At 53.7% G+C, this 23,236-nt stretch overlaps 2 protein-coding genes across 5 annotated transcripts in view; one reads left to right on the top strand and one right to left on the bottom strand.

Annotated features, from left to right (window-relative positions):
• The window catches only part of EZR (ezrin), a 49,043-nt gene extending 27,128 nt beyond the window's left edge, over positions 1-21,915 (top strand). Inside the window, exons 4-14 of the mRNA XM_029223959.1 lie at positions 2,333-2,428; positions 3,271-3,545; positions 4,112-4,195; positions 5,158-5,304; positions 12,012-12,108; positions 17,496-17,659; positions 18,045-18,175; positions 18,807-18,967; positions 19,254-19,346; positions 20,617-20,868; positions 20,965-21,915. Coding sequence (XP_029079792.1) covers positions 2,333-2,428; positions 3,271-3,545; positions 4,112-4,195; positions 5,158-5,304; positions 12,012-12,108; positions 17,496-17,659; positions 18,045-18,175; positions 18,807-18,967; positions 19,254-19,346; positions 20,617-20,868; positions 20,965-21,129 — 1,665 coding nt within the window. The 3' untranslated portion in view covers positions 21,130-21,915. The remainder of the gene's footprint in view (positions 1-2,332; positions 2,429-3,270; positions 3,546-4,111; positions 4,196-5,157; positions 5,305-12,011; positions 12,109-17,495; positions 17,660-18,044; positions 18,176-18,806; positions 18,968-19,253; positions 19,347-20,616; positions 20,869-20,964) is intronic.
• The window catches only part of SYTL3 (synaptotagmin like 3), an 86,563-nt gene continuing 85,029 nt past the window's right edge, over positions 21,703-23,236 (bottom strand). For all 4 annotated transcript variants that reach the window (XM_029223954.1, XM_029223958.1, XM_029223957.1 and 1 more), the window contains one exon: positions 21,703-23,023. In XM_029223954.1, the coding sequence (XP_029079787.1) occupies positions 22,914-23,023 (110 nt within the window). In that variant the 3' untranslated portion in view covers positions 21,703-22,913. The remainder of the gene's footprint in view (positions 23,024-23,236) is intronic.

Here is a 23,236-nt window from a genome sequence, read left to right as displayed (position 1 = left end):
CTACTGAGCCCACGTGCCACAACCACTGAAGCATATGTGCCACAACTACTGAGCCTGCGCTCTAGAGCCCGCGAGCCGCAACTACGGAGCCCGAGTGCCACAGGTACTGAAGTCCGCGCGCCTAGAGCCCGTGCTCCACAGCAAGAGAAGCCACCGCAGTGAGAAGCCCGCACTCGCCGCAACTAGAGAAAGCCCGTGCGCAGCAACGAAGACCCAACGCAGCCAAAAATTTAAATACATAAATAAATAAATAAAATAATAAAAATAAAACACCACAGTGGCATAGATAAAGGAATGGACCCCACACCCGTTCAGATTTGGCTTGCGTGCTGTGTATCGGCTTTAGGTTAAGGTAGGGACATTGGAGAGAACAGTGATTGTGTTTTTCTAGGAATGCTGGGTTTCCCTCGCAGAGAGGACTGACAGGTCAGTTTTTAGAATGGACTGCAGAAAGGAAGGTTGTTTACTTCTGTTTTGTTGTTTTGGGGGAGCCGTAGGGAGAGAAGTAGGGCTTTGAAACACGCTGAGGACAGTTGTCCTGGAAGTAGACGGAAGAGTCATACGTAAAGATGGGTGGCAGATCAGGGAACCCAGGGACAGGCTTCCACCGAGAGAGTGAGGGACCCGGGTCAGGTCCATGGCTCCAGAGTCTGATCGGCTCCGTGAAGGGGGACCGGCCACATCGGAGCAGATGGAGAAGAGGAGTCTGAAGATCAGCGAGGGTCTGACAGGCACGGGGCAGGGAAGTCAAGTGGACAGGAAATGGTTTCACGCTGGTCAGACCCAGGCTAAGGCTGCAGCTGGGTGGATGGAGTGGAAGGAGAGGTAGAGTGGCTTCTGTACATGGGGCTTTCTTGTGCCGCTTTGGACAGCCCGCAGAGGAAGGCGAGGCAGGTTTCATATCCAGATGTTGAGATGGAGGTTTAGGAAACTAGCAGGATTGGGTATAGAAAACCTGGTCTTTCGGTCAGCTTCCTCTGTACTTGGCTACCACGAAAAGCAGAACTGGGGCTTCACCAGACTTGCGGGGAGAGCGCTGGTAAGAGTCAAAACTGCCCTCCTGTCGCTTCGTGATGAGGACTCTCGGGTCTAGTCCCTCCTCGCCTTTTTTGGGTGAGCGAAGGGAGTGAATGAGCAGGTCATTCCCTGGCCTGTAGTAAACGGAGACTCGGGGGCTCCGCGAGCATCTGGCCCCGCAGCCGCGGCCAGTGCAGAAACAGGCTCAAGGCAGACTTCGGTGCTTCAGTTTTTATTGTAAGTGCTCCAGATACCTGATTTTCATTTCTAGTGTGTACATCCCTCTTTCCCTTTAAATATGATAGAAGCCATATATTTGAAGAATAGTAACCTTTTTTTAAAAGGCTTAACATTATATGTCATGGAATTTAAAACTATGCGGCCAAGTTTTGACAGTATTCAACAAGTGTCCACGGCAAGTTGCTTTTTGACTTCAAGACACAAGAGTAACCATCGTGGGGCTGTCAGTGTAATGGACCACAGGAGACTTTTGTCCTAGTACTGGAGAGAATTTTAAAAACGTGAAACGCACTGTGACCTAGGGCTGAATTCCATCTTCCTGTATCAGAATTTCACGTTTATGGTGGTTGAAAGTGCTCGTCGCCCCTTGGCATGCGTGAAGCTGAGCACTCCCCCTCTTCCCTGGAAGCTTGTTGCCCGCTGCCTCCTATGCCTTTCCGGGACCACTGCTGCCCTGATCCCACTGAGCGGAGGCCTGGCCAGCTGCCGAGGAGCAGAGACGGGCAGCCAGGGGAGGCTCTGCTTCACATTGGTGTCTTTCAGCCCCTTTTTCATGTGGGCTCCCCGACAGGTACAGTCACACCTGTGACACACACACACTTTTACCGGTGGGTGTACCTGGGTTACAGCCCATTCCCTGTGGCCCACCTAGCTGTCTTTACTCAGAAACGCATAATGGAGGACAGAGGAGTAGGGGTGACATTTTATAAGATTTAAAGTTAACCCTAAATCTGCTCAAATTTATATTAAAAGTAAATGGTTCAGGGACTTCCCTGGCGGTCCAGTGGTTAGGACTTGGTGCTTTCACTGCAGGGGCCTGGGTTCAGTCCCTGGTCAGGGAGCTAAGATTCCACAAGCTGCACAGTGGGGCCAAAAAAAAAGAAAAGTAAATGGTTCATGTCTGTTAGTAACAGACAGTGTAGCGGAGGCCTGCCCGTGGTGTCTAAGCTGGCGCCTCACTCTCCTGGCAGCTCTGCTGCACCATGTAATGGTGGCAGCCCAGGGCCACTGCCATCCGGAGAGCTCCTCATGACTGTTTTCCACCCCACCCCCCACCCCCGTCTCTTTCACACAGGTGGTTAAGACCATCGGCCTTCGGGAAGTGTGGTACTTTGGCCTCCAGTATGTAGATAATAAAGGATTTCCTACCTGGTTGAAACTTGATAAAAAAGTAAGTCATGTTAACTATTTACAGGCTGTTAATTGGGTTTGGTCTACTCTGTTGACATTGAAACTCTGTCTTTTGTTTTGTGTTCCTTTCTATTTGTGTAAAAGTTTTTAAAGACAGAGAGGTTGCAGGTTTCCAGTAAATGGAGGTAGTTGCTGGAAATGAGATCCTGGCATTTCTCCTTAATGCTCCTTTATTGGAGTGTGTGATGCTTAATTGCTCAGCTTTTAGTTGACCTTAGCTTTTGTTGTTTTTTTTTTTTTCCAATGAGATTGTTAATCTTATAAACCATGAATCATCCAGTGTTTTGTAAGAATCTGTTATTGCTCTGTTTGAACCTGTGATAAGGGTTTCAACTCCAAAGACTGGATAATTCCATTAACAATTACAAAGAAAAGCAGTAAGCTAAATGTGTTTTCTCCAGACAGTTTCTCTCTTTTCTCCAACTCCTGCTTTCCCTCCCATATTACCGGACCCATCAGGAGGGTGATTGGAGGCATGGAAGGGGGTAGGGGGGCGTGAGGAATTACTGGGAGTGAGCTTATGGTCCAGGGCTGGCCTGGCCATGTGGACAGAGGCCAGATTCGCGGGTCACTCAGGCAGTCCCCTGGAGTTGATAGCATCGCCCCCAGAAAACCAAGGCTGGGGCTGGGGCTAGTGTGAGGGTGTAACAGGACTCTCACTGGCCTTCTGTCTTCCATGCTAAAAAGGTGACTTTCAGAACAAACATTATCTTCTGAAAACTGGCCTGAAGGACGCTTTTGAGTCAGTGGTTAAAACCTGTGTTGGGAAGGCAGGTCTTTGTCTTTCGAACTTGCAGTGAGGGTTTGGCCTCTGCCGCCCAGGTGTCCGCCCAGGAGGTCAGAAAGGAGAACCCTCTGCAGTTCAAGTTCCGGGCCAAGTTCTACCCCGAAGACGTGTCCGAGGAGCTCATCCAGGACATCACCCAGAAGCTTTTCTTCCTGCAAGTGAAGGAGGGGATTCTCAGCGATGAGATTTACTGCCCGCCCGAGACGGCGGTGCTCCTGGGCTCCTACGCTGTGCAGGCCAAGTTCGGGGACTACGGCAAGGAGCTGCACAAGTCCGGGTACCTTGGCTCCGAGCGGCTGATCCCCCAAAGGTGAGCCGGCGGGGGCCGGGCCCGCGTGCGAGCATCGTGTCAGGAGGGTCGGGAGGCAGAAGGGCTTTGTGGAGGGCGAGTGTTCTGCAGGCTGGGGACTCTGTCTGCAGTCACGGGCCGGCCTTCCGCAGGCCCTGCCACCCCTCGGTGGACCCTGGAGTGGCCTCTGCGACAGAGGGACTCAGCAGGGGAGGGGGCCCTCCTCACAGGAGCCGCAGGTGCCAGAGCGGAACCGTCTTAGCTCTCCCTGGTGTATATGGTAAACCGGCCCCTGTTCAATCTTTTTATTTACTGGCGGTCACATAAATTACCTCTTTTGGAAGGAGAGGCCACTTAAAATAAAACACCTTTTAAAAGTGTTTCCAGCAAGACTGGGTTTGTCTCATTCCAGGTTCTAAATCGTCCAGGCTGTTAATTGTCGTAAATAGAAATGCCGCATCTTAGGAAGTAGATGGTTTTATTTGAAAGAACAGTCAGGGTCTGTGTGAGGGTGCTCAGTGGCCGGTCGCACGCTGCTCCCAGCCCTCTGGGGTGACGGCTCTGTGCCCTCTTCCTTTGCGATCCAGAGTCATGGACCAGCACAAGCTCACCAGGGACCAGTGGGAGGACCGGATCCAGGTGTGGCACGCCGAGCACCGCGGGATGCTCAAGTGAGTGCTGGGCTGGGAGCCGGTCTTCTTTGCAGGGGACTCGCTCAGAGCCGTGCCTAGAGGGGCAGGGAAGGTAAGGGGCTGCCGGTGAGGCTTCTTCCCAAACGAAGCCAGCTGTTCCTCCCCACCGCCACCAGGGCGGAAGTGGTTTAGTTTACACCTTCAGTCCCTCCAGCCTTCTCCCCTCCTTGTTTCAGAGGAAAGAAAAGCTTGTGTCTGAAACTCTTCATTTTAGTCAAGGGGGCCGGAGCATTGCTCGCAGCCCACCAGGCATTTTCTTTTCCCTGTCACAGAGGTGCTGATTCGTTCATCGTCCATAAGGTGGTTGCCTTCAAAAGGTTGTAAATGTAAAAAAAAAAAAAGATCCCAAGTGAGAAACACTTGCTAATAAAGAAGCACCAGCGAGGTGTGGAGAGGGTCGGAGTGGGACATGCGGCTGGTGAGAACGAAGCTGTCCTAGAATCCTCCTCTCGGGCACTGGCAGCAGCTCTCGGCATGATGTCCCATCCTCAGAAGTTCATTTGCAGTTTGGGCCTCAGAGACTTTGTGTCCTTAGAGTTTCCTGCCTGACCCGAGCATCTTCTGTGGAGGGAAATAACTCAAAACCCAAGCAGTGGCCCCAAGTGAGGCAGACGGTGGGCTCCCTGAAGCACCGTGTGGGCCACAGAGAGAGAGAGAGGTCGTGGCCGGTGATAGAATTTCCAAGGGAAGCCCTCTGTGTCCAGAGTGGGCAGCACGAGCCAGTTTGGTTCTTTCCTGACACGTGACGTACGCCCGTGGTCAGTGTCCAGGATGGCTGGGCGCCCACTTGGGGCACAGGCCGGCAGAGGGACAGCGACGGAGGCACCTGGCTGTCAGCCCGTCCTCCGTGATGCACTACGTTTCAGATCCTGGTGGCAGTGTAACTGTCGAGCGCGGGGCGCACGCTAACGACGATGCCAATGTTTGTTCTCCCCACCCAGAGACAGTGCTATGTTGGAGTATCTGAAGATTGCCCAGGACCTGGAAATGTATGGGATCAACTATTTTGAGATAAAAAATAAGAAAGGAACAGACCTTTGGCTTGGAGTTGATGCCCTTGGACTAAATATTTATGAGAAAGATGATAAGTGAGTTGAACTTTATATTTTCTTTAGTTGGTGGGGTATCAGGCCTGGAAACCATGGAGAAAATGGCAAATGTGCATATGGGTTCTTTTCAGAGTATTCATCTAGCAACTTACTGGCCCAGTGTCTGACGCTTAAAAGCTTTGCGACTGTGACGTAGCCATGTCGGAGGTCGGTTCAGAGGTGTGCGTTATTTCTCTCTTAGCCTGTTCACTATTAGCACGTGTAGCACGTGCCGAGGGGCCCAGCAGTGGGACCACACCGGTCCGTGACCTCATGGACTTTGGAGCTTGTGAAAGAACAAGAGCTGCAGGAAGCCATCTCCCGCCCCTTCCTGTGAGGCCGCCCCAGCTGCCTGTAGGTACCAGCACGCCCATAGCCACCAGCCAGCAGTGCTGGGCGGCTTGAGGTGTGTGCTGATCCGACCCAGAATATTTATGGTGCTATCAGGGACCTTGAGATTCTGCACACAGTAGGCTTTCTGTGTGGACAGTCTAGCTAAATCCTCTGAACTTGCAGGAGGTACCCGATTGCCTCAGTGTGTTAGTTTGTGCAGTGGGCCCTGCTGCAGTTCAGTGCAGGCAGGCTGGCCTCCCCCCCGGCTTCCTTTGCCCATTCCTGTGGTTACCAGTTCTGCGCAGATGCCTTTTTCCTGCCAAGGGGCTAGACACACACACACACACACAAATCATTCTGATTCGGCGAGGACAAGTTTTCCGCGGCGGTTCCCTGTTCCTTGGGCTTGGAGTGGCAGCTCACCTGTCTCACCTGCTCTCGGCTCCCCCAGGCCCCAGGTTCCCACCCCTACCCTGACGTTCTTGAGGGCAGCAGCGCCGCTTCTGACACACGATAACCTGTACAGAGTCCACCATAATCCCGGCCACAGGCGCGCTGGCCAGGACCCACAGTCCAGACCCATTTCCCCTGGGGTGGGGACCGGTGCCTGGCGTTCCAGCCCCTCTACCGCGTGCCCAGAGTGGGTGGAGGAGAGCGTCTCCGCCGGGAGGCGCGGTGCCAGTCGGACGAATCCAGTTACACTTAGGACGTGGCGTGCTTAGCAGAGGGTCGCAGGGACTCGCCTGAGGACCCCGAAGTGAGTTACTGGGGACTCTTGGTTTGCTCCTTCCCCGGTGTGCTAGATCCAGTGCTGTGGACAGGCAGAAACAGTCTGCATAAGTCAGGGACTCGGGAAACCAGCCCTAGTTCTTGTGGAAGCCCCTGAGCTGGAGGGCGGGAGCTGGTCAGCAGGGAGCACCGCGGCCTCGTGGGAATATACATGGGAAACCGCCTTCCTGAATGAGCAGATCTTGTGACGTAGGCCAAGGCCAGGGCTTCCGAACAGGTTTTTCAAGCTGCCAGATAGAGCCAGAGGCAGGGACCTGCAGGGACACGATAACCTGTACAGAGTCCACCATAATCAGGCTTGTGACTTCCCTCACCCACGCAAATCCCGTTTCCTCCGAGTGAAACTCTGAGCAGCTTGGCTCTTCCAGTCCTGCCTCCGCTCTCCTCCCATCCCCCAGCTTAGCTGCGAAACGGGCAACCTCTCAAAAGGGTCTTCTCCCCAAAGAAAAAAGTCTCTTGGGGTCCCTTTTTCATTGTATGTATAACAGTCAAGTTGGGAGCATGTAGGACACGAAGCATTTGTCTTCCTTTCTGTAAACCCTTAGATCTGAAGAGGAGAGAACATCGAGAGGGAGGAATTAGGCAGCTTCCCCGCACACTGCTGTCAGCGTGGGACAGAAAAAGTTGAGATTAGCTGTGTTATAACCCTACCCGGCATCCTCAGGCCACAACAAAAACTAGAGGAGCTGATCCTGCCCCAAATTCTTCGGTGCTTTGCAAGCACACTTCTCCCCCGGCTTCGTCCCTCCCAGGGCTCACTCCCCTAGTCCTTCCGTCCGTAGGAGTTTCTGAATGTGCCACGGGCCCAGGGCTCCAGCAGGGAGGATTCTGGGAAAGGGCTGTAGACCAGGAGGGGGCGAAATGAAGGCCAAGTGTCTTTTCCCTTACATTCCTTACCCGGGGTTGTAAATCATGCATTCTGATTTACATTTCTATTTTATTGGCATTAGAAATGATGTTTCAACCATTTAAGTACATTATTTTTTTCCAGTTTCTAAAATTATGCTCACAGGCAGATTCCTTTGGCGGGCGCAGGGGGAGGTTACGTCTTTGTGCCTTACCGTCAGTGGCTTACCTGTATCACAAAGGAGAGCAGAAAGCGATTCTCTGGATCTGTGTGTGCTTTAACAAATATGTCGGATCACAGCTGTCAGACCATCCTCTCCTTTCTGTCTTTGGTACCCTAACTTGAACGCGGAACAGACAGAATTTTTGAATAACTTAGTTTCTTACAGAAGTTTGCCGCTGCGAGGACTCCGGTTAGACCACCTCTGGGGGAAGTTTAGAAGCCCAGCTCAGACTGGCCGAGAAGAGAGGCTGGACACGTGCAGGGAGGGCCTGAGGAGAAGCCATGGTGGCTTCTAAGTGTGGCTGGGTGGGTGGCAGGAAGGGCGGCTGTGGGGAGAGTTTTCTGACGGGCCTGCCCTGCAGAGGGTGGGAGCGGGAGCGGAGGCCCAGGCCCCCCCCCCCCCCCCCCAAGCGCCTTTTCTTCCATGTGGAAGTGTGGGAAGAGCTTCAGCCGCTGTTGTTTATCTCCGTTATCGCTGCCGCTGCCTGGGGTGGGGGGGCGCCTGGCAGCTCTTCTCTGTTCTTCCCCCTCCGTGAGGCGCGCCGTGATCTGCAGCCCATCCCCCCACCCCAGACCTTTCTAAACTCGTCAGTGAAAACTTTCAAAACACTGCAAAATGAAAAGCATTTCACAGTGAAGCCCACGGCCACGAGCAGCCTCCCATCAGCATGTCGCCACGGGCCTTGTCACGCCCCTCCCCGTCCTCATTTCACGGCCCTCCGCCCCGCTGGCTGCCCCCACGTTGCAGGCATCGGTATACTTCCCCCAAAATGCATACTGTTCGCTAGAGCTCAGTATGTTTTGATTTTCTTTTGATGTAAAATTTAATTATAACGAAATGCACAATTCTGAGTGTTCCTTTGCTGACGTTAGACAGACACACGCCTGTGAAATCCAGACTCCTATCGAGAGGTGGAGCATCGTCCTCACTCTGCCGCGCATTTTGAATGTAAATGTTTTAACCCTTTGTTTTGAAATCATTTCAGACTTTAAAAAGTTTCCAAAAATAGTAGGTACAAAGAATTCCCATGTGCCCTTCAGCAGCTTCCCCAGATGTCAACACCTTAACATAAACACAGTCCAGGTAGCAGAGTCAGGATGGTCACCTTGATACGTGATGCCGTTAACGGTCTTATCAGTTGTCCACCAGTGTCCCTTTCCTGCCCCAGGATCTGCCTGGAATCCCACCTACATTTAGTTGTCACACTCCCCAGTCTCCTCCCATCTGGGACAGTCCCAAAGTCTGTCTGTCTGTCTGGCACAGCCTTGACACTTGTGAAGAGCACTGACCATTGACTCTTTAGAAAATCCCTCACCTTGGATCAGTCTCATACCTTCCCATGATAAGATCTGAGGTTGTGCTTTGGGTGTGAATCTGACAGAAGTGCTGTCGCACCCTTGCAGGCAGCGTGTGGTGTCGGAATATCCTGCTTCTGGTGTTGACTGATCTCGGGTCAAGGTGGCATTGGCCAGGCTTCTCTGCAAAGTTACTCACCTCCCCTTCGTAATTGACAAGTGTATTTAGGGGAGAGTCTTTGAAACTATGTGAATATCCTGTTTCTTAAACTTTCATCTATTAATTCTGCATCCATTGATGAGACTTGCATGAAACAGTTATTGTAATATTTGAGAAATGGTGATTTTTTTAAAAAAATCATTCTATTTACACATATTAATGGAATTCTACTATAAGGAACCAATTTCTCCATTTATTGTTTAGTTACTTATGTTAATGTGTGTTTTCTTCTATGGGCCATAATCTATACTGTTATTTTGTAGCTAACATCGTTTGAGATTTGCTTTGCGGAGCCCCTTTGAGTTGGCTCCTGGGCCCTCCTGACCCCATTATTTTCAAGGCACTTCTTACATACTGGTACCTCCAGATGCTCCAGCCCTGGAATCAGCTGTTTCTCCAAAGAGCTCTGGTCCCCAGTCTTTCGAGAATTACACTTTTAAAATTTGTGACTTATAAATCCTTTAGAAATCTTCTCTGTGGGTCCTTCTCTGTTTGTGTCCTCTAAGTGAACTCAAAAAAAAAAAAAAAGAGAGAGAAAGAAATCCTTGTAAGACTTTAATCTTCCAACTGTGGTCAAGAATAAAAGGAGGTTCTTTAACTTAGGGGTGAGTCATAATTTTCATGTTTAGTCCTCATCTTTTGATACTGCAGTCCTGCTTATGGGGCTATAAATTGTTATACGACGTTTCAGAGTCTTAAAAAAAGACAAACTTTGCAGGCACAGCAGAAAGAAGAAGCTGGAAGCCGTGGTGACAGGATGCCCAACCCTTGAGAGAAAGATGTCTGTCTAGCCTGAAGGTCCAAGTTTTCTGGGTTAGAAACTATTTTGAGAGACTCGTATAAAACTAGGAGACAGAGAACAGATCGTTGCGTTGGAAGCCCGGCCCACAGTGCTGACTGCATGGCTGAGAGCTGGGCAGCTGCTGGTTCCTGGCTCTTCTGCTCTTCCCAGCACGTTGGCCTTGTGTTTTGGAGGAAAGTGTTCTGAAGCAACAAGTGCCTACCCGATGTCTCTCTTTTACGGCCTTTCCACGTAAGGATAGAGGTTACGTCCACGGCAGGACCAGGTGACATCCTGAGTTCCTTTCCAGTGCTCAGACACCTATATACAAAATTACTTCTTCAAACAATATATATATGTGTGTGTGTGTGTGTATACATATATATATCTCCCATATACAGTGGGAGATAAAATAACTGAACAAACTCCCTGCATGCTTTTTTGAGTGCTGTGAAGCATGTTAACCAGATGTATTTCAACGGGCATTGGTGATCCTATAGGACAAAACTAAAAAAAGGATGTATATCAAAAAGATTGGACACTTAGAACCACAGCCTGGCCAGTGCCCTGACTGTTGGGTCCCAGAAGCCTGTCGGGCTTAGGTGCCCACTCCCGGCCTTCAGAGGCCACGCCCACTGCCTTGACCTGGCTTGTGTTGTCGTAACAGGACCTACATTGCCCATCAGTTTTTATTTAAACATGTCGGTAGGCAGTAGAGTCCTTCCCACTCCTGCTCTTTTCTAAATGGGAAGTTTCTATGGCTCATGGCAAGGACCGTTTTTCATGGCAGCATCTCTGAAAGGTTGCTTGAGGATCTGTCATTCCTTCTGGAATGGCATCCATGGTAAATGTGTTGAAAGAATAGGGTGGAGGAGATGAAGAAGAGGGTGGAAATTATGAGGTAAGTAGAGCAATGTGGTCTTGAAGTCATCCCATAAGCTTTCCCAGAAATGCTAATTAAAAATCCGGAGTTTCGGCCAGTAGTGGACTAGTAGTGATTAAGTAGGACAGTAGTGGGGCTACTGTTAGGGTGTGTGATCTGAGAGCTCTCTTGGAACTTGGAGGATGACATGGGAAGGTGTCTGACCAGCCAGGAGAGCATGCATCACCAAGATGAGAACTAGAGGGGCAGAATCCGTATGCCAAGCCCTCAGCTCATCAAGAAGATATAACAATTGTGAATATACGTGCACCCAACATTAGAGCACCTAATATATTAAGCAAATGCTAACAGTTTTCTGAAGGGAGAAACAGACAACAATACGGTAAGGAAACCTTGCACTTGAACCATACCCAGCCCTTTCCTTTTCCACTGGTGAATAGCTGCCCTGGGTATAGCATGTATAGGAAACATAAGGTGTGGTCTTTGCCATGAGACTGCTCACCTGCCTGGTTTTCAAAGAGCTAAATAATAACGCAGTAATTTAAATAACACAGGAATCGTTTGTGTAGCATAAGGGACTGCACGTTGGTTGAGAGCGGAAAGGCGGCTGAAAGGGAGAGTGAGCTGGCCTGATGGTGCACGTCTGGGAGTGGTGGGGGAGGGAGGAGGGAGGCCCTTCCGTGCGAGGGGCGGCAGTGAACCCTGTGTTGAAAGGGTGGGCTGAACCAGGCAGCTGGGTCTAGGTTAGAAGGCTGTTGGATGCGAAGTTAAGGACTGTGGATTTCATCCTGTAGAAACCGGGGGTGGGGTATTGGGGCGGCAGTGTTGACATTTTTCAGGAGGGGAATGGATTGACCAAAAGGGGCATTAATCAGACAAGCAGACTGGAAGTAGGGTTCTGTAGGCAACAGAAGGAACTCGGTTGGTTAGGCTGCTGGCATGTGAGAGGTGGGATTAGGGTGGTGATGTGGGAATGAATTGCAAAAGATGGTCATGAGAGATACTTCAAACGAAGGATGAAAGGATGGGCCTGGTTAGGAATCAAAGTTGACCTCAAGATTACAAGCTGGGGTGACTGGACGTAGTAACTGAGAAAGACGAATGCCAATGGGAGCATATCAAGGCTTCCTAGAGCTTGACCCTCACTGACACCCACCTGTCAGCTAACCTAGCACAGGTAGCAACTATTCAGTTATGATGTACACTACATAATATGATTCTTGGGCTAGCTTTGTACTTTTTAAAATTAAACTAAAAGAAATTAAGAGATTTACAAACCTTTCTTAGCCAATCCAAGTACACATCTAACTCTCCCACCTTTTTTTTTTAACCTTAGGTTGACCCCAAAGATTGGCTTCCCATGGAGTGAAATCAGGAACATCTCTTTCAATGACAAAAAGTTTGTCATTAAGCCCATCGACAAGAAGGCTCCTGTAAGTTCATAACAGTTACAGGTTACTGTTTTTCATCTTGCAGCCAAATAACGTTTCCAAGATAAAGGTCAGATTTCTCTGTGTGACAAGGAGCCGGTGATACTCAGAATTACCTGTGTGTGTGTGGGCGGGGGGAAGAAGTCCCAGTAGGTTACATGGAGGGTTAAGGTCCCCTTGGGCCCTGCCACTGGGCATTGCAGTAGGAGGTTATGGTGGAACCCAGCGGTCCGTCAGAAGCCAGCTGACTCTTGTCATCTAAGTTTCCAAATGGTCTTCATTCCTTATGAAGAAAAGGGCAGTTCTGAGTCATCGACCTTTGCTAAATGATAAGCATTTCACAAAGCGCTGCATTTCTGGGCTTGTGAAATGTTCATATTCGTGTGGAAAACCAGCCTGCCTCCAGGCAGTGGGCCTGGGGTGGGGTGCTCACGGCAGCATTGCCCTGGTACCCCCTGGAGCACGCACTGTGATGGTCAAGCCTCGGGGCCGGGCTTTGACTTGGTGAGCTGTCCTCGCAACTTACCCACGTTAGGATACGTCAGACTTGCTGGCCCCCGCGTCCCCCCCACCTCCTGGTACGGACTGCGCCTTGTTTTTCTCTGACTGCCCTGTGCCCCCGCAGGTGGTCTTCACACTGGCACCTTCACATCGGTGCTGATGTGGGAAACGGCCCCTCACAAAGAAGAGCCTGTTGGGCAGTCATCCTGGGAGGACTTAGCTAGAAAAGGAACGTCATATCCTAGAATTTGAATACCGATTGTTAACTAATAGCTGTAAAGACCCCGGTACATTGTGGAAATTATGTAAACTTTCAGCTGAGTTTGCTCAAAAGATTAAGACAATACATAATGTAGAGTGGTGGAATGGGTGAGGAGTTTGTTTTTTGGTTTTTTTTTTGAAAAGACATGGAGGAATTTTTTTTTTAATTAATTTTGGCTGCGCTGGGTCTTCATTGCTGCACACAGGCTTCCTCTAGTTGTGGTGAGCGGGGGCTACTCTTCTTTGCGGTGCACAGTCTTCTCACTGCGGTGGCTTCTCTTGTTGAGGAGCACGGGCTCTCGGCGCGTGGGCTTCAGTAGTTGTGGCTCGCGGGCTCTATAGAGCGCAGGCTCAGTAGTTGTGGCGCACGGGCTTAGTTGCTCCGCAGCATGTGGGATCTTCCCGGACCAGGGCTCGAACCCGTGTCCCCTGCATCGGCAGGCGAATTCTTAACCACTGCGCCACCAGGGAAGCCCAGGAATTTGTTTTCTAATTGGAAATCTGTTCTTTAAAAAACTGCCACTTGAAGAAATTCTCTTATGCTTCTTGGAGCCTGTCGTGAATTTTACCAGAATTACAGTTCGGAAGGAACTTGGTGTCTCATGTAATTTGGTTCCTTAGTTACAGTGTTCGGCTCAGAGAGGCACGTCTGGGAGCCCTCCAGGGCTTGGGCACCGCATGGTGACGGTTAACGCTCAGCTCAGGGGACAGCGTGTGGCATTGCTGTCCAGCTGCTCCTCCCACGAGGGGTTAGTCCCGAGTAAGGGAAAACCAGAGGTCTGGACGCTGTGTGTAGAAGTATTGTCTTCACTGAAAGACACTTTCCCTGTTCCTGCTGTTCGCAAACTCATGACTCCTGCTCCATGGGCAGTTGCACAGCTCTTTTAAATTAACAAGCGTTTAATACAGGCTCTCGGGCTCCATGGTAACAGGTCACATTAGCATGCAGCACCGTGAACCGAGGGTCGTGGTGTTTGTTGCCAGTGTTACGTGACAGTGAGATGGGGCAGTCAGAGCGGGAAGAGCCTGCGATCCTGTGTAGGCTACTGTCTGTTCACGAGACGTTACTGATCGTTCAGAACATTTTTTGAGAAGTGACAGAAGCAGGAATTCTGGGTAGACTGTTTAAGAGTTAAGTTGTATGGTTTTTTCAGATTTGGTTTAAGTTTAGCTTCCGAAAAGCTGGAGAATATTGTACAATCACAAGCTCCCAGGCAAAGGCAGTTGCGATACATCTGGTTGAATTAGCCGAGTATACGTTTGCTATCATCTGGTTTTATGTGAAGCCATCACTTGAAAGGCGAAAAAGGGAGAGAGAAACATTTGCTGGTCACATGCCGCGTGTCAGGCGCGATACTAGGATGGTGTGCACGGAGCAGGACAGGTCCCGCCCCGTGAGGTGTACACGCCAGTGAAGAGATGGGTGAAGACAAACAAAACAAGTAACGTGCTTTCTGGCAGAGAATTTAACAGTGCAGCTGTACTGAGTGACAGATCGGGGGACGCAGATGAGAGGTGGAGTGGGCGATGGCTTCAGGTGGGTGGGTCTGGGGGGCCTCACGGAGGAGGCGTCCTCTGCTTGGGTGCCTTATGGTGGGGGCTGGCTGGGGGGACGGGTCCCTTGGGGCGCCCACACCTCCCAGGGCTGTTCTGCGCAGCCGCAGGCAGGCTTAGCGCCTGGGGCGGTAGAACACCACATGTCCAAGTTCACGCCTTTACGTAGAAGACAGAAAAGGAGACCCGAAAGGTCGCGTCACCACTCCGGCGGAGGGATTCCTGAGCTTGTGTGGAGGGCGGTCCCCTGGGCAAAGCCCCCGGCTCAGCGCAGGCCCCGCTCCTCAGCCAGGCAGCTTCCGCCCCCGGCCACGCGGGTGCCGCGGTTCGGGGCCGTGATTTTGACTCTTGTGCTGTTCAGTGCCTGCCTGGGTGGCTCACGGGGCCGAGACAGCTGGCTCCCCTCGAGAATGGGCCTTTTGTTCCTGCCCCACGGGAGAGGCGGAAGGATGGAGACCTGCACGTGACAGCAGCGGGCCCTGCCCAGCCTGCGCAGAGGGCAGCCCCGAGGCTCCCGTGTTCACCCGACAGCTCGCCAGGGCTTCCCTCCTTCCTCCTCTGTGTCCCTGGGGACTTGGGTTCACTTTCCTCATGCCTGGTTTCAGTTCTTAGGACGTCGTTCTCTGCCAGCTAAGATGGCCTCCTGCCCCAGGTCTCATCAGGAGGCCTGGGCTGGAGACGTGGATTTAGAAATCTCTAAATAAAAGTTTCTAGTTTTTGTTTTTAACTTGAAGTCAGGAACTGGCCTTCTTCAAAGGCGGCATGCGAGGGATCCTCCCCCTCCCGCGAAGCCACGGATGCTCTCACCGTCTCTGGTGTTCACAGGCCCTGTCTTCGGGCAACCGGATGCTGGGGGGAGTGTCACCTGCAGTTCTGACCCTTGATATTTTTTAAGTGACATTTTTCTGAAGAGGAGTTCGTGCTAATTAGAGTTTCTTTACAAATACTTAGGAACCACAGTCAAGACCCATTTGGGTAGCATGGCTGTGCAGCCGTAACAAGAGATTATTTTCTCTTTGTGTAATAGGAGACAGGTGGGTAATAAAAATACCCGCTCCTCCCAGCTCCGCAGACACCTCCTTGGGAAACCCGATGACTTAATAACAAGTGTGTGAAACCCCAAGGAGAGCCCCCCTCCGCCCAGGAGGTCCGTGGGCTCTCAGGCTTGACATTACTCTCTCCCTAGCATTTTTGGACAGGTGTGCCAGACTGAGGCACTAAGCAGGCCCTTCCTGGGCCTGTTGCTCAGCTCGCCCTGGCGTGTTCCTGTAGGTTTTGGAAGTCGCTCTGGGACACGCGGCACCGCTTCTTGGCCTCAGCCACCCTCTCCCTGTTGTAGTGGTCGGCATCTGGATGCTGAGGGCCCTGTGCCTCAGAAGAGAAGGGAAAGCAGGAAGAGGAAGCAGATGCGCCTTTTCCAATATTTTTTTTTTTTTTGGCCGTACGCGGGCCTCTCACTGTTGTGGCCTCTCCCGTTGCGGGGCACAGGCCCCGGACGCGCAGGCTCAGCGGCCACGGCTCACGGGCCCAGCCGCTCCGCGGCATGTGGGATCTTCCCGGACCGGGGCACGAACCCGCGTCCCCTGCATCGGCAGGCGGACTCTCAACCACTGCGCCACCAGGGAAGCCCTCCAGTAGCTTTTAGCAAGAGTTTCTAAACTATACTGCCCCTCTGTCGCCTCTGTTAATTACAGGGGTAATCAGGAGCTAGGAAACAAGACCCTGTGTCATCCGTGTCCCGGACTCGTGTGGTCACAAGTCATGAAGCTCTTGGATGCTGTGATTTTGTTCTTGTTTTTGAGAAGGCTTTCCAGGGCTTCCCTGGTGGCGCAGTGGTTGAGAGTCCGCCTGCCGATGCAGGGGACGCGGGTTCGTGCCCCGGTCCGGGAGGATCCCACATGCCGCGGAGCGGCTGGGCCCGTGAGCCGTGGCCGCTGAGCCTGCGCGTCCGAAGCCTGTGCTCCGCAGCAGGAGAGGCCACAGCAGTGAGAGGCCCGCGTACCGCCAAAAAAAAAAAAAAAAAGGCATCTTTCCAGTAGCGGTTTTGTGAGGCGGCTTTCGTTGTGCCGGACGCCTTTCTAGGTCCTTGTGAGCGTTTTCCGCTTTAATCCTCGCAAGACCGTTGTCGTGCAGCTGACGGTGCCGAGGCTCAGGGTGATGGAGCAACTTGCCAGTACCGTGGGGTCAGAGGCCACAGTGCTGCTTGAACTGTCGGTCACCAGCAGATACTTGTTCCCTGGGCACACTGGTCTGGTCCTGGGAACGTAGAGATGAATGAACGTGGCCCAGCTCTCCAGGGAGCTGACCATCTAGTGGGGGGAGAGAGAGCGGAACAAGCCAGCGGGGTAAGGCTCCAGCAGCACCGTGGCTGACCTGTCCATCAGGTGCAGGGGGCACAGAAGTGACAGCCATGGAGGAGGAGAGATCTCGTGGAAGTGCTCTGGCGTCGGGTGTGTGGGATTGGACATGACATGCCAAGTAGGAGGGACTGTGTGCGGACGTGCTCACGGTGTGAAAGAGTGCAGTTTAGGTGAACAAGGGGTGGGTCAGGGCCGGAAGGCCTTCACTTGCGCCAGGCCAGGGCGTTTGCGCCTGGTCCTGGAGCTGACGGGCTGGCATCAAAGTTCCGCCGGTGACCCTAGCGGTGCGCTGGTAGCAGCGTGGGAGGCGAAAGGTTGAGACGGAGGAGACGGAAGCTCAGTGAAGTAGGAGAGGCTGTGCGCGGGCAGGAATCGGGGACGGACAGGGCTGTGGGGCTGGAGAGGCCAGACGAGGATGTTAGCCTGAAGGCCAGGGGGAGCTGGGCCCGGAGCAGCTTTGTGGTCCAGCCGTGGGGTTCAGCGCGCACACCCCCTCTGCTTGTCCTGCGGGACGTGCGCCCCGCGGCACCAGGAACATCTCTCTGTCATTCGGGGTCAGTGGCTTTACCTTGAACCCCCTTTCTGGCCCCTACTCTCTGCTACGTTTGTCCTTTTCGAAGAGGTGTATCCAGAAGTGGGTGAAGTCGGGTTTGGAAGAAGAAAGCCAAAGGAAGGCGTTCCCCTTGTCGCAGTCTGCCCTGTTCCCTTCTGCAGGACTTCGTGTTCTATGCCCCCCGCCTGCGAATTAACAAGCGGATCCTGCAGCTGTGCATGGGGAACCACGAGCTGTACATGCGCCGCAGGAAGCCCGACACCATCGAGGTGCAGCAGATGAAGGCCCAGGCCCGGGAGGAGAAGCAGCAGAAGCAGCTGGAGCGGTGAGCAGGGGCGGGCGGTGGCAGGAGGGCCGGTCGGGGCGTGTTCTCCCAGGCACAGGGACGGGCAGCCGTGTCTGCGCTGCTCCCCACAGAAGGGCCGGCGGATCCCAGTCTGCAGGGCCGCGGCTCAGCCCTCAGAGCTGCCTCGCTGTGGGCAGGGCAGAGCCCGAGCCCGAGCCCGAGGTGGAGAGCAGTCAGGGCACCTGGGGTCAGTGCTGTCACCAGCGTCCTCTGCTGGACGGACGGGCCCGGGGCCTGGACTAGGCGCTGGGGACAGCCGGTAACCGAGACGCAGCTGCCCCTCACGTGCCTGGGCTGGGATGACCAGGCCGCTGTGCGGAGTCTGAGCCTCCTGTGCCGCCGCCGATTCCCCTCCCGGAAACAGGCAGCAGCTGGAAACCGAGAAGAAAAGGAGAGAAACCGTGGAGAGAGAGAAAGAGCAGATGGTGCGTGAGAAGGAAGAGCTGATGCTCAGGCTCCAGGACTACGCGGAGAAGACCAGGAAAGCGGAGAAAGGTGGGCGGGGCCTCCGCCCCGGTGGGCTGGGACGGTCGGTCCGCACACACCAACCGGGAGGGAACCCCCGTCCCAAGGATACACATCCCGGTTAAGCACATACCCGAAGTAGAGACTTGCAGGAGAGACGTGATAAAACGGTCGTTTGGATTAGGAAATAATTCTGTATTTTATTAACACCTGTGTGGGTTCTGTGCTGAATGCTTTATGCACAGTAATCCTTTGAATTGCCCCCAGGCCTGTGAGGGGAGGGCTGAATTATCCCCCGTTTCTGACGAGGATGTTAAGGTTCCGTGAGATAGAACGCTTGGCCTGCGGTCACGGAGCTGTGCTGCCCCTCCCCCGCTATAAGCTGGCGAGCGGTACAGATGCCGAGTTTCTGGGGAGAGCAGCGCAACGCGAGGGTGCGGCCAGGGCCTGGCCGGGGGAGGGCAGTTTTCCCACCGTGAGCGTTCCCTTCAGTGTCCCGGGGAGAAGAGGTCCCGGCACCGTGCAACTCGGTCCACCGCTTTGCAGCGTTGGTGTGTTCACGCTCGTGTCCCACCCGGTCCCTTCTGGGTGGGAATTCGGGGCAAGACTGCAGGGTCCCTGGCAGGAGCCTTGAGCAGCTCTGGTTCTGCGCTGTGTCTAGAGCTCTCGGACCAGATCCAGCGAGCCCTGAAGCTGGAGGAGGAGAGGAAGCGGGCGCAGGAGGAGTCCGAGCGCCTGGAGGCCGAGCGCCTGGCCGCGCTGCACGCCAAGGACGAGCTGGAGAGGCAGGCGGCGGATCAGATCAAGAGCCAGGAGCAGCTGGTAGGGGGCGCGGCCTCACGGTGCTCAGTTACAGAGAGGCCGCCTCTGGGGATTGAAAAAGTGACACCCGCCTTATAATAATTGGTATTGGGGCTGTAAGGTGACCTGCCTGAGGGTGTAGGGTGGCCCGTGGGGAGGGGCCCTGCGGTGGTTGGCCCTCGGGCAGCGGGTGGAAACCGCTGGACGGGGATGCGGCGCCATGTACCAAACTCCGTGACCCCCCGCTCGCGAGTGGCGCCTGCCGAGCGCGTCCCGGAAGTCACCTCGGCCCCGGCTCCGTCCCCAGGCCACGGAACTCGCCGAGTACACTGCCAAGATCGCCCTCCTGGAGGAGGCGCGGCGGCGCAAGGAGGACGAGGTGGAGGAGTGGCAGCTCCGGGTGAGCGCTGGCGAGGACGCGGTGGGGGGGGGGGGGCAGCAGGGGAACGAGAGCCACTTGCTCATCGTGTTCTGGCAGCCCCCTGTGTAGGATTACGCGGGTGCCCCCAGCCGCCGGGCCGTGGTCCCTGCGCGGAGCCCTCCTGCCGCTCCCAGCGCCGGTCCACGCGTGGGAAGACCTGGATCCTGGGGGTCTCCAGGCTCTGCCGGGCCGGCGGCCTCGCCTCTGAGGCTCGGTTTCCTTGCAGATCGGGACGAGCAATACCCGACTCGTAAGGACCCCCAGGGGTTTAGTCAGTTTTCGCTGTCATAGTGAGAACCGCGTTGGTTTCGGCGTCAGGGGCGCCTGTCTCCCTCTGGGAGACCCCTTGCGTACCGGGATCGTGCTGTGGGTCGGGTTCAGAGTGTAGACCACGGCCAGGCCGTGGGGCTCCTCTCCCCTCCCCAGCTCTTTCCAACGCTTCCCCCTCCGCGGTGGTCCCTTCTGGGGGATGGCCGGCACCTCCCCCTCATGGGTCTGTGTCACCCCCGCCCCATCCCCCTACTCTAGCTGTGTGCCGAACACTTCAGTCCTTAGGTTTTCGGAGAAAGTTGCTCCTTACAAAGTGTTAAATGAGGAACCGGTTACAAAACGGGTACAAGCTAAGCGCGTCTCGGGGTCAGGATGGTGACGAGGTGGGCGGGGTTGAGTGTGCGGACCCCCAGGAGTTGCTGGAAGGACTACTGGGTGGCAGGTAAGAAGGGCTTGAGCTGGGGGCTGGCAGGCCGGGAGGGGCTTGATAGCAGCGCCGCGCAGGGGAAGAACAAACGGAACACCAGCGTGCTGGAGTGCTCCTCAGTGGCTGGAGGGTTTTGCTTCTTTAACAGTTGTTTCAAAAGTATATGCAGTGAACATATACAAGGACTACAGACATAAAGAAGTTTTAGTACTCAGAAAAATGTCAAGACCTGGTGTGACAGTTTCTCTTGGTGCCGTGGGCACAGTTGATAACCTGCTCAGGGGATCCGGGTCCGCAGACCTGGAGGAGGCTGCACAGACCAGGGCCACCTGCTCAGCCACATTCCTGGCGCCTCGGCTCTGTGCTGCTTCAGGCCACGCCACGCGCATCTCCAGCCCCCAGGAGAAGGGAGTGGGGGGAGGGAGCGGAATCCTTCTTCTCTTAGCACGGACGGTGGCCGCCTTGTAGAGCAAAGGCGGCTCTTAAGAAAATGGTCCAAACACGAGGTTCCCCGTGAAAGGTTCGCAGCTGTCCCTTAATCTGCTTTCAAAGGCCAAAGAAGCCCAGGATGACCTGGTAAAGACCAAGGAGGAGCTGCACCTGGTGATGACCGCGCCCCCGCCGCCTCCGCCCCCAGTGTACGAGCCCGTTAACTACCATGTCCAGGAGAACCCACAGGAGGAGGGCACGGAGTACCCCGGCTACAGCGCCGAGCTGTCCAGTGAGGGCATCCTGGACGACCGCAACGAGGAGAAGCGCGTTACCGAGGCCGAGAAGAACGAGCGCGTGCAGCGGCAGCTGCGGGTGAGCGGGATGCGGGCCGGGCCCGCTCTCCCCACGGAGGGCGGGGGGGCGCTCTGTGTGGGGCCTCAGGCTGACCGAGGCTGCTTCGCGTTGCAGACTCTGACCAGCGAGCTGTCCCAGGCCAGAGACGAGAACAAGCGGACCCACAATGACATCATCCACAACGAGAACATGAGGCAAGGCCGGGACAAGTACAAGACGCTGCGTCAGATCCGCCAGGGCAACACCAAGCAGCGCATCGACGAGTTCGAGGCCATGTGAGGGGCGCCGCCGCCCGGGCTCGGCGGAGCGAGGGCCGCCGGCCGACTCTAGCGCGTACTTGTACTGATCGTTCTCCAGACCTACAGCCCTCATCGTCCTCCGGGCCCTTTAAAAAGAGAGTAGTTACGGGAATGTTGTAGGGCTGGGAGTTTATTTTTCCCCAACTGTATCATAGTGCCAAACAGGCCTGATTTTTATTTTTATTATTATCATTGAATCACTTCCTGTTTTATGCTTGGAGCAGGGCTGAATCAGTTAAGATGCCTGTAACGTCTGAATAACTAACTCCGTGCTGGCATGTGTGATGCGAGATTCCATGTAATTCAGGCCACATCGTGGCTTATATTCTGTGCCATACTCTTTTCTATTTGAAATTAGCTGACATTGATCTTCTCGATTTCTATGAAGGACGCATCTTTGTATATTTGGTTTTTGAAGGATGAACTTTTTGAAAAGTCTGAAGTACTCTCTCTCACACACACTCGCACACACGCTTTCCTTCCTCCAGGCCTTCAGTTCAGTTGATGAAATCCCGTGATCACTCGATCACTCAGGATAAACAATGCAGGAGACTGTATTCTTGGATCATTTTTTTTTCTTTTTTTTTTTTGCTTAACAGCTAGAGGGCTACGTTGTTGGACTTACACACCTAAATAATCAGCTGTAGAGTGCAGTATTTATATGTAAGTGATGAGATGGGTTCGTAACATTAGTTTAAAAAAGGGAAAGTTTCATTCTGTATATTTTGTTACCTTTTACAGAATAATAAAAATTACGTATTAAAAACCATGTAACCATAGCACTTAATCTGACGTGGCCTGAGGGCAGCAGTGAGGCTCATTAACCGTTGTAGTCTCATCGGGGAACACGGCTTTTTACTTTTAAGCGTTGCTTGTGCATGTAATCGACTACGCGCAATTTGAATTTTCTATCGGAGCTGCTTGTTTGGAAAATGACTCGCAGGCTGTTCTGATAATTCGGACTCCAGCCGTGAGGGCCCTTCTGACCCGGTCAGCATCTCGGTCCCTCCACAAGCACAACCTGTTCCGACCTCCTTCCCCTCCCGACCACGTCCTTGAAAAGGCGGCAGGTGTCCGCACTCGCTCGGTGCCGCTTCTGCTCACTCGCGTCCTGCCTTTCCACGCTCTGCTCGGTCCTCTTCCTTTCAGGTGTCCTGAACCCAAAGGCCTGCGGGATGCGGCGGCAGGCGTCTCTGGGCAGGTGCTGCCGGAGCAGCCCTTCTCGGACTCAGCGCCCGCGCAGCCTGGCAGCCGCACTGCGTGGGGCTGGGCAGCCCTCGGGTGACCTTAGCGCTGACCCACCGGAAACGGGCATCCCTCAGCACCCCGTGGGGACGGCTGACCTCCTCCAGAAACGGTTTTCCACGGCAGAATGGTAGGAATTGACTACCCACCACGTTCTTCTTTTCCCTTTGAAACGCACATAACAAGGTCATAAGTTTTGCTATTTGATAAGCACACAGGGAGACCAGGGTAACTGTTGAACATTTATTGAAATCGGGTCATTTTCCACATCTCTCAAAGCACAGATAACCAACCTGAGACCTAACTAATGTAGCATCGATAATGGTTCCGACTAAATACACACAGGAATGTGGAAGAACGTCTCAGCGGCAGGGCGGCTGTAGACGGGGAGAGCTCACACTCCCCAGGGCCCTTCGCCACCCTCCACCCCCGTACCCGCGCGCCCAGCCCCGCAGCCGACCATCAGGCCCGACCATCAGGCCCCGGCACCTGAAACCCCGCTGCGCCCGGAGTCTCCGGTCAGTGCAGGGTGAGGGTCATGTCTGTCCACAGGTTGGGGCTGGAGAGCACTTTCTGCCACTGGAGCTTTGATCGTGAGCACGAGTCTGCTCCGCCCGCTGGCTCTTCCTCTGTGTGAGCGGAGGGACAGATTAGTGATGGCGGCCAGGGGACACTCACCGTCCTTTCGCAGTTTTAAAAAGGACCAGCAGCAGAGTATACAGTAACTTTTCACCAGAACTTAAGACCATATTAAAATGTGCCCCGCCAGTAAGGAGAGGAGTTCCTTAGAGGAAAGGGTGTTCTTTGGACAGTGTTCCTTTTTAAACAAATTGTAATTTAAC

The sequence above is a fragment of the Monodon monoceros genome, unplaced genomic scaffold (genome assembly GCF_005190385.1).
Source record: "Monodon monoceros isolate NGI ecotype Baffin Bay Population unplaced genomic scaffold, NGI_Narwhal_1 Super_Scaffold_15, whole genome shotgun sequence".
NCBI classification, from domain to species: domain Eukaryota; kingdom Metazoa; phylum Chordata; class Mammalia; order Artiodactyla; family Monodontidae; genus Monodon; species Monodon monoceros.
This window is presented reverse-complemented; position numbering and strand designations above follow the sequence as displayed.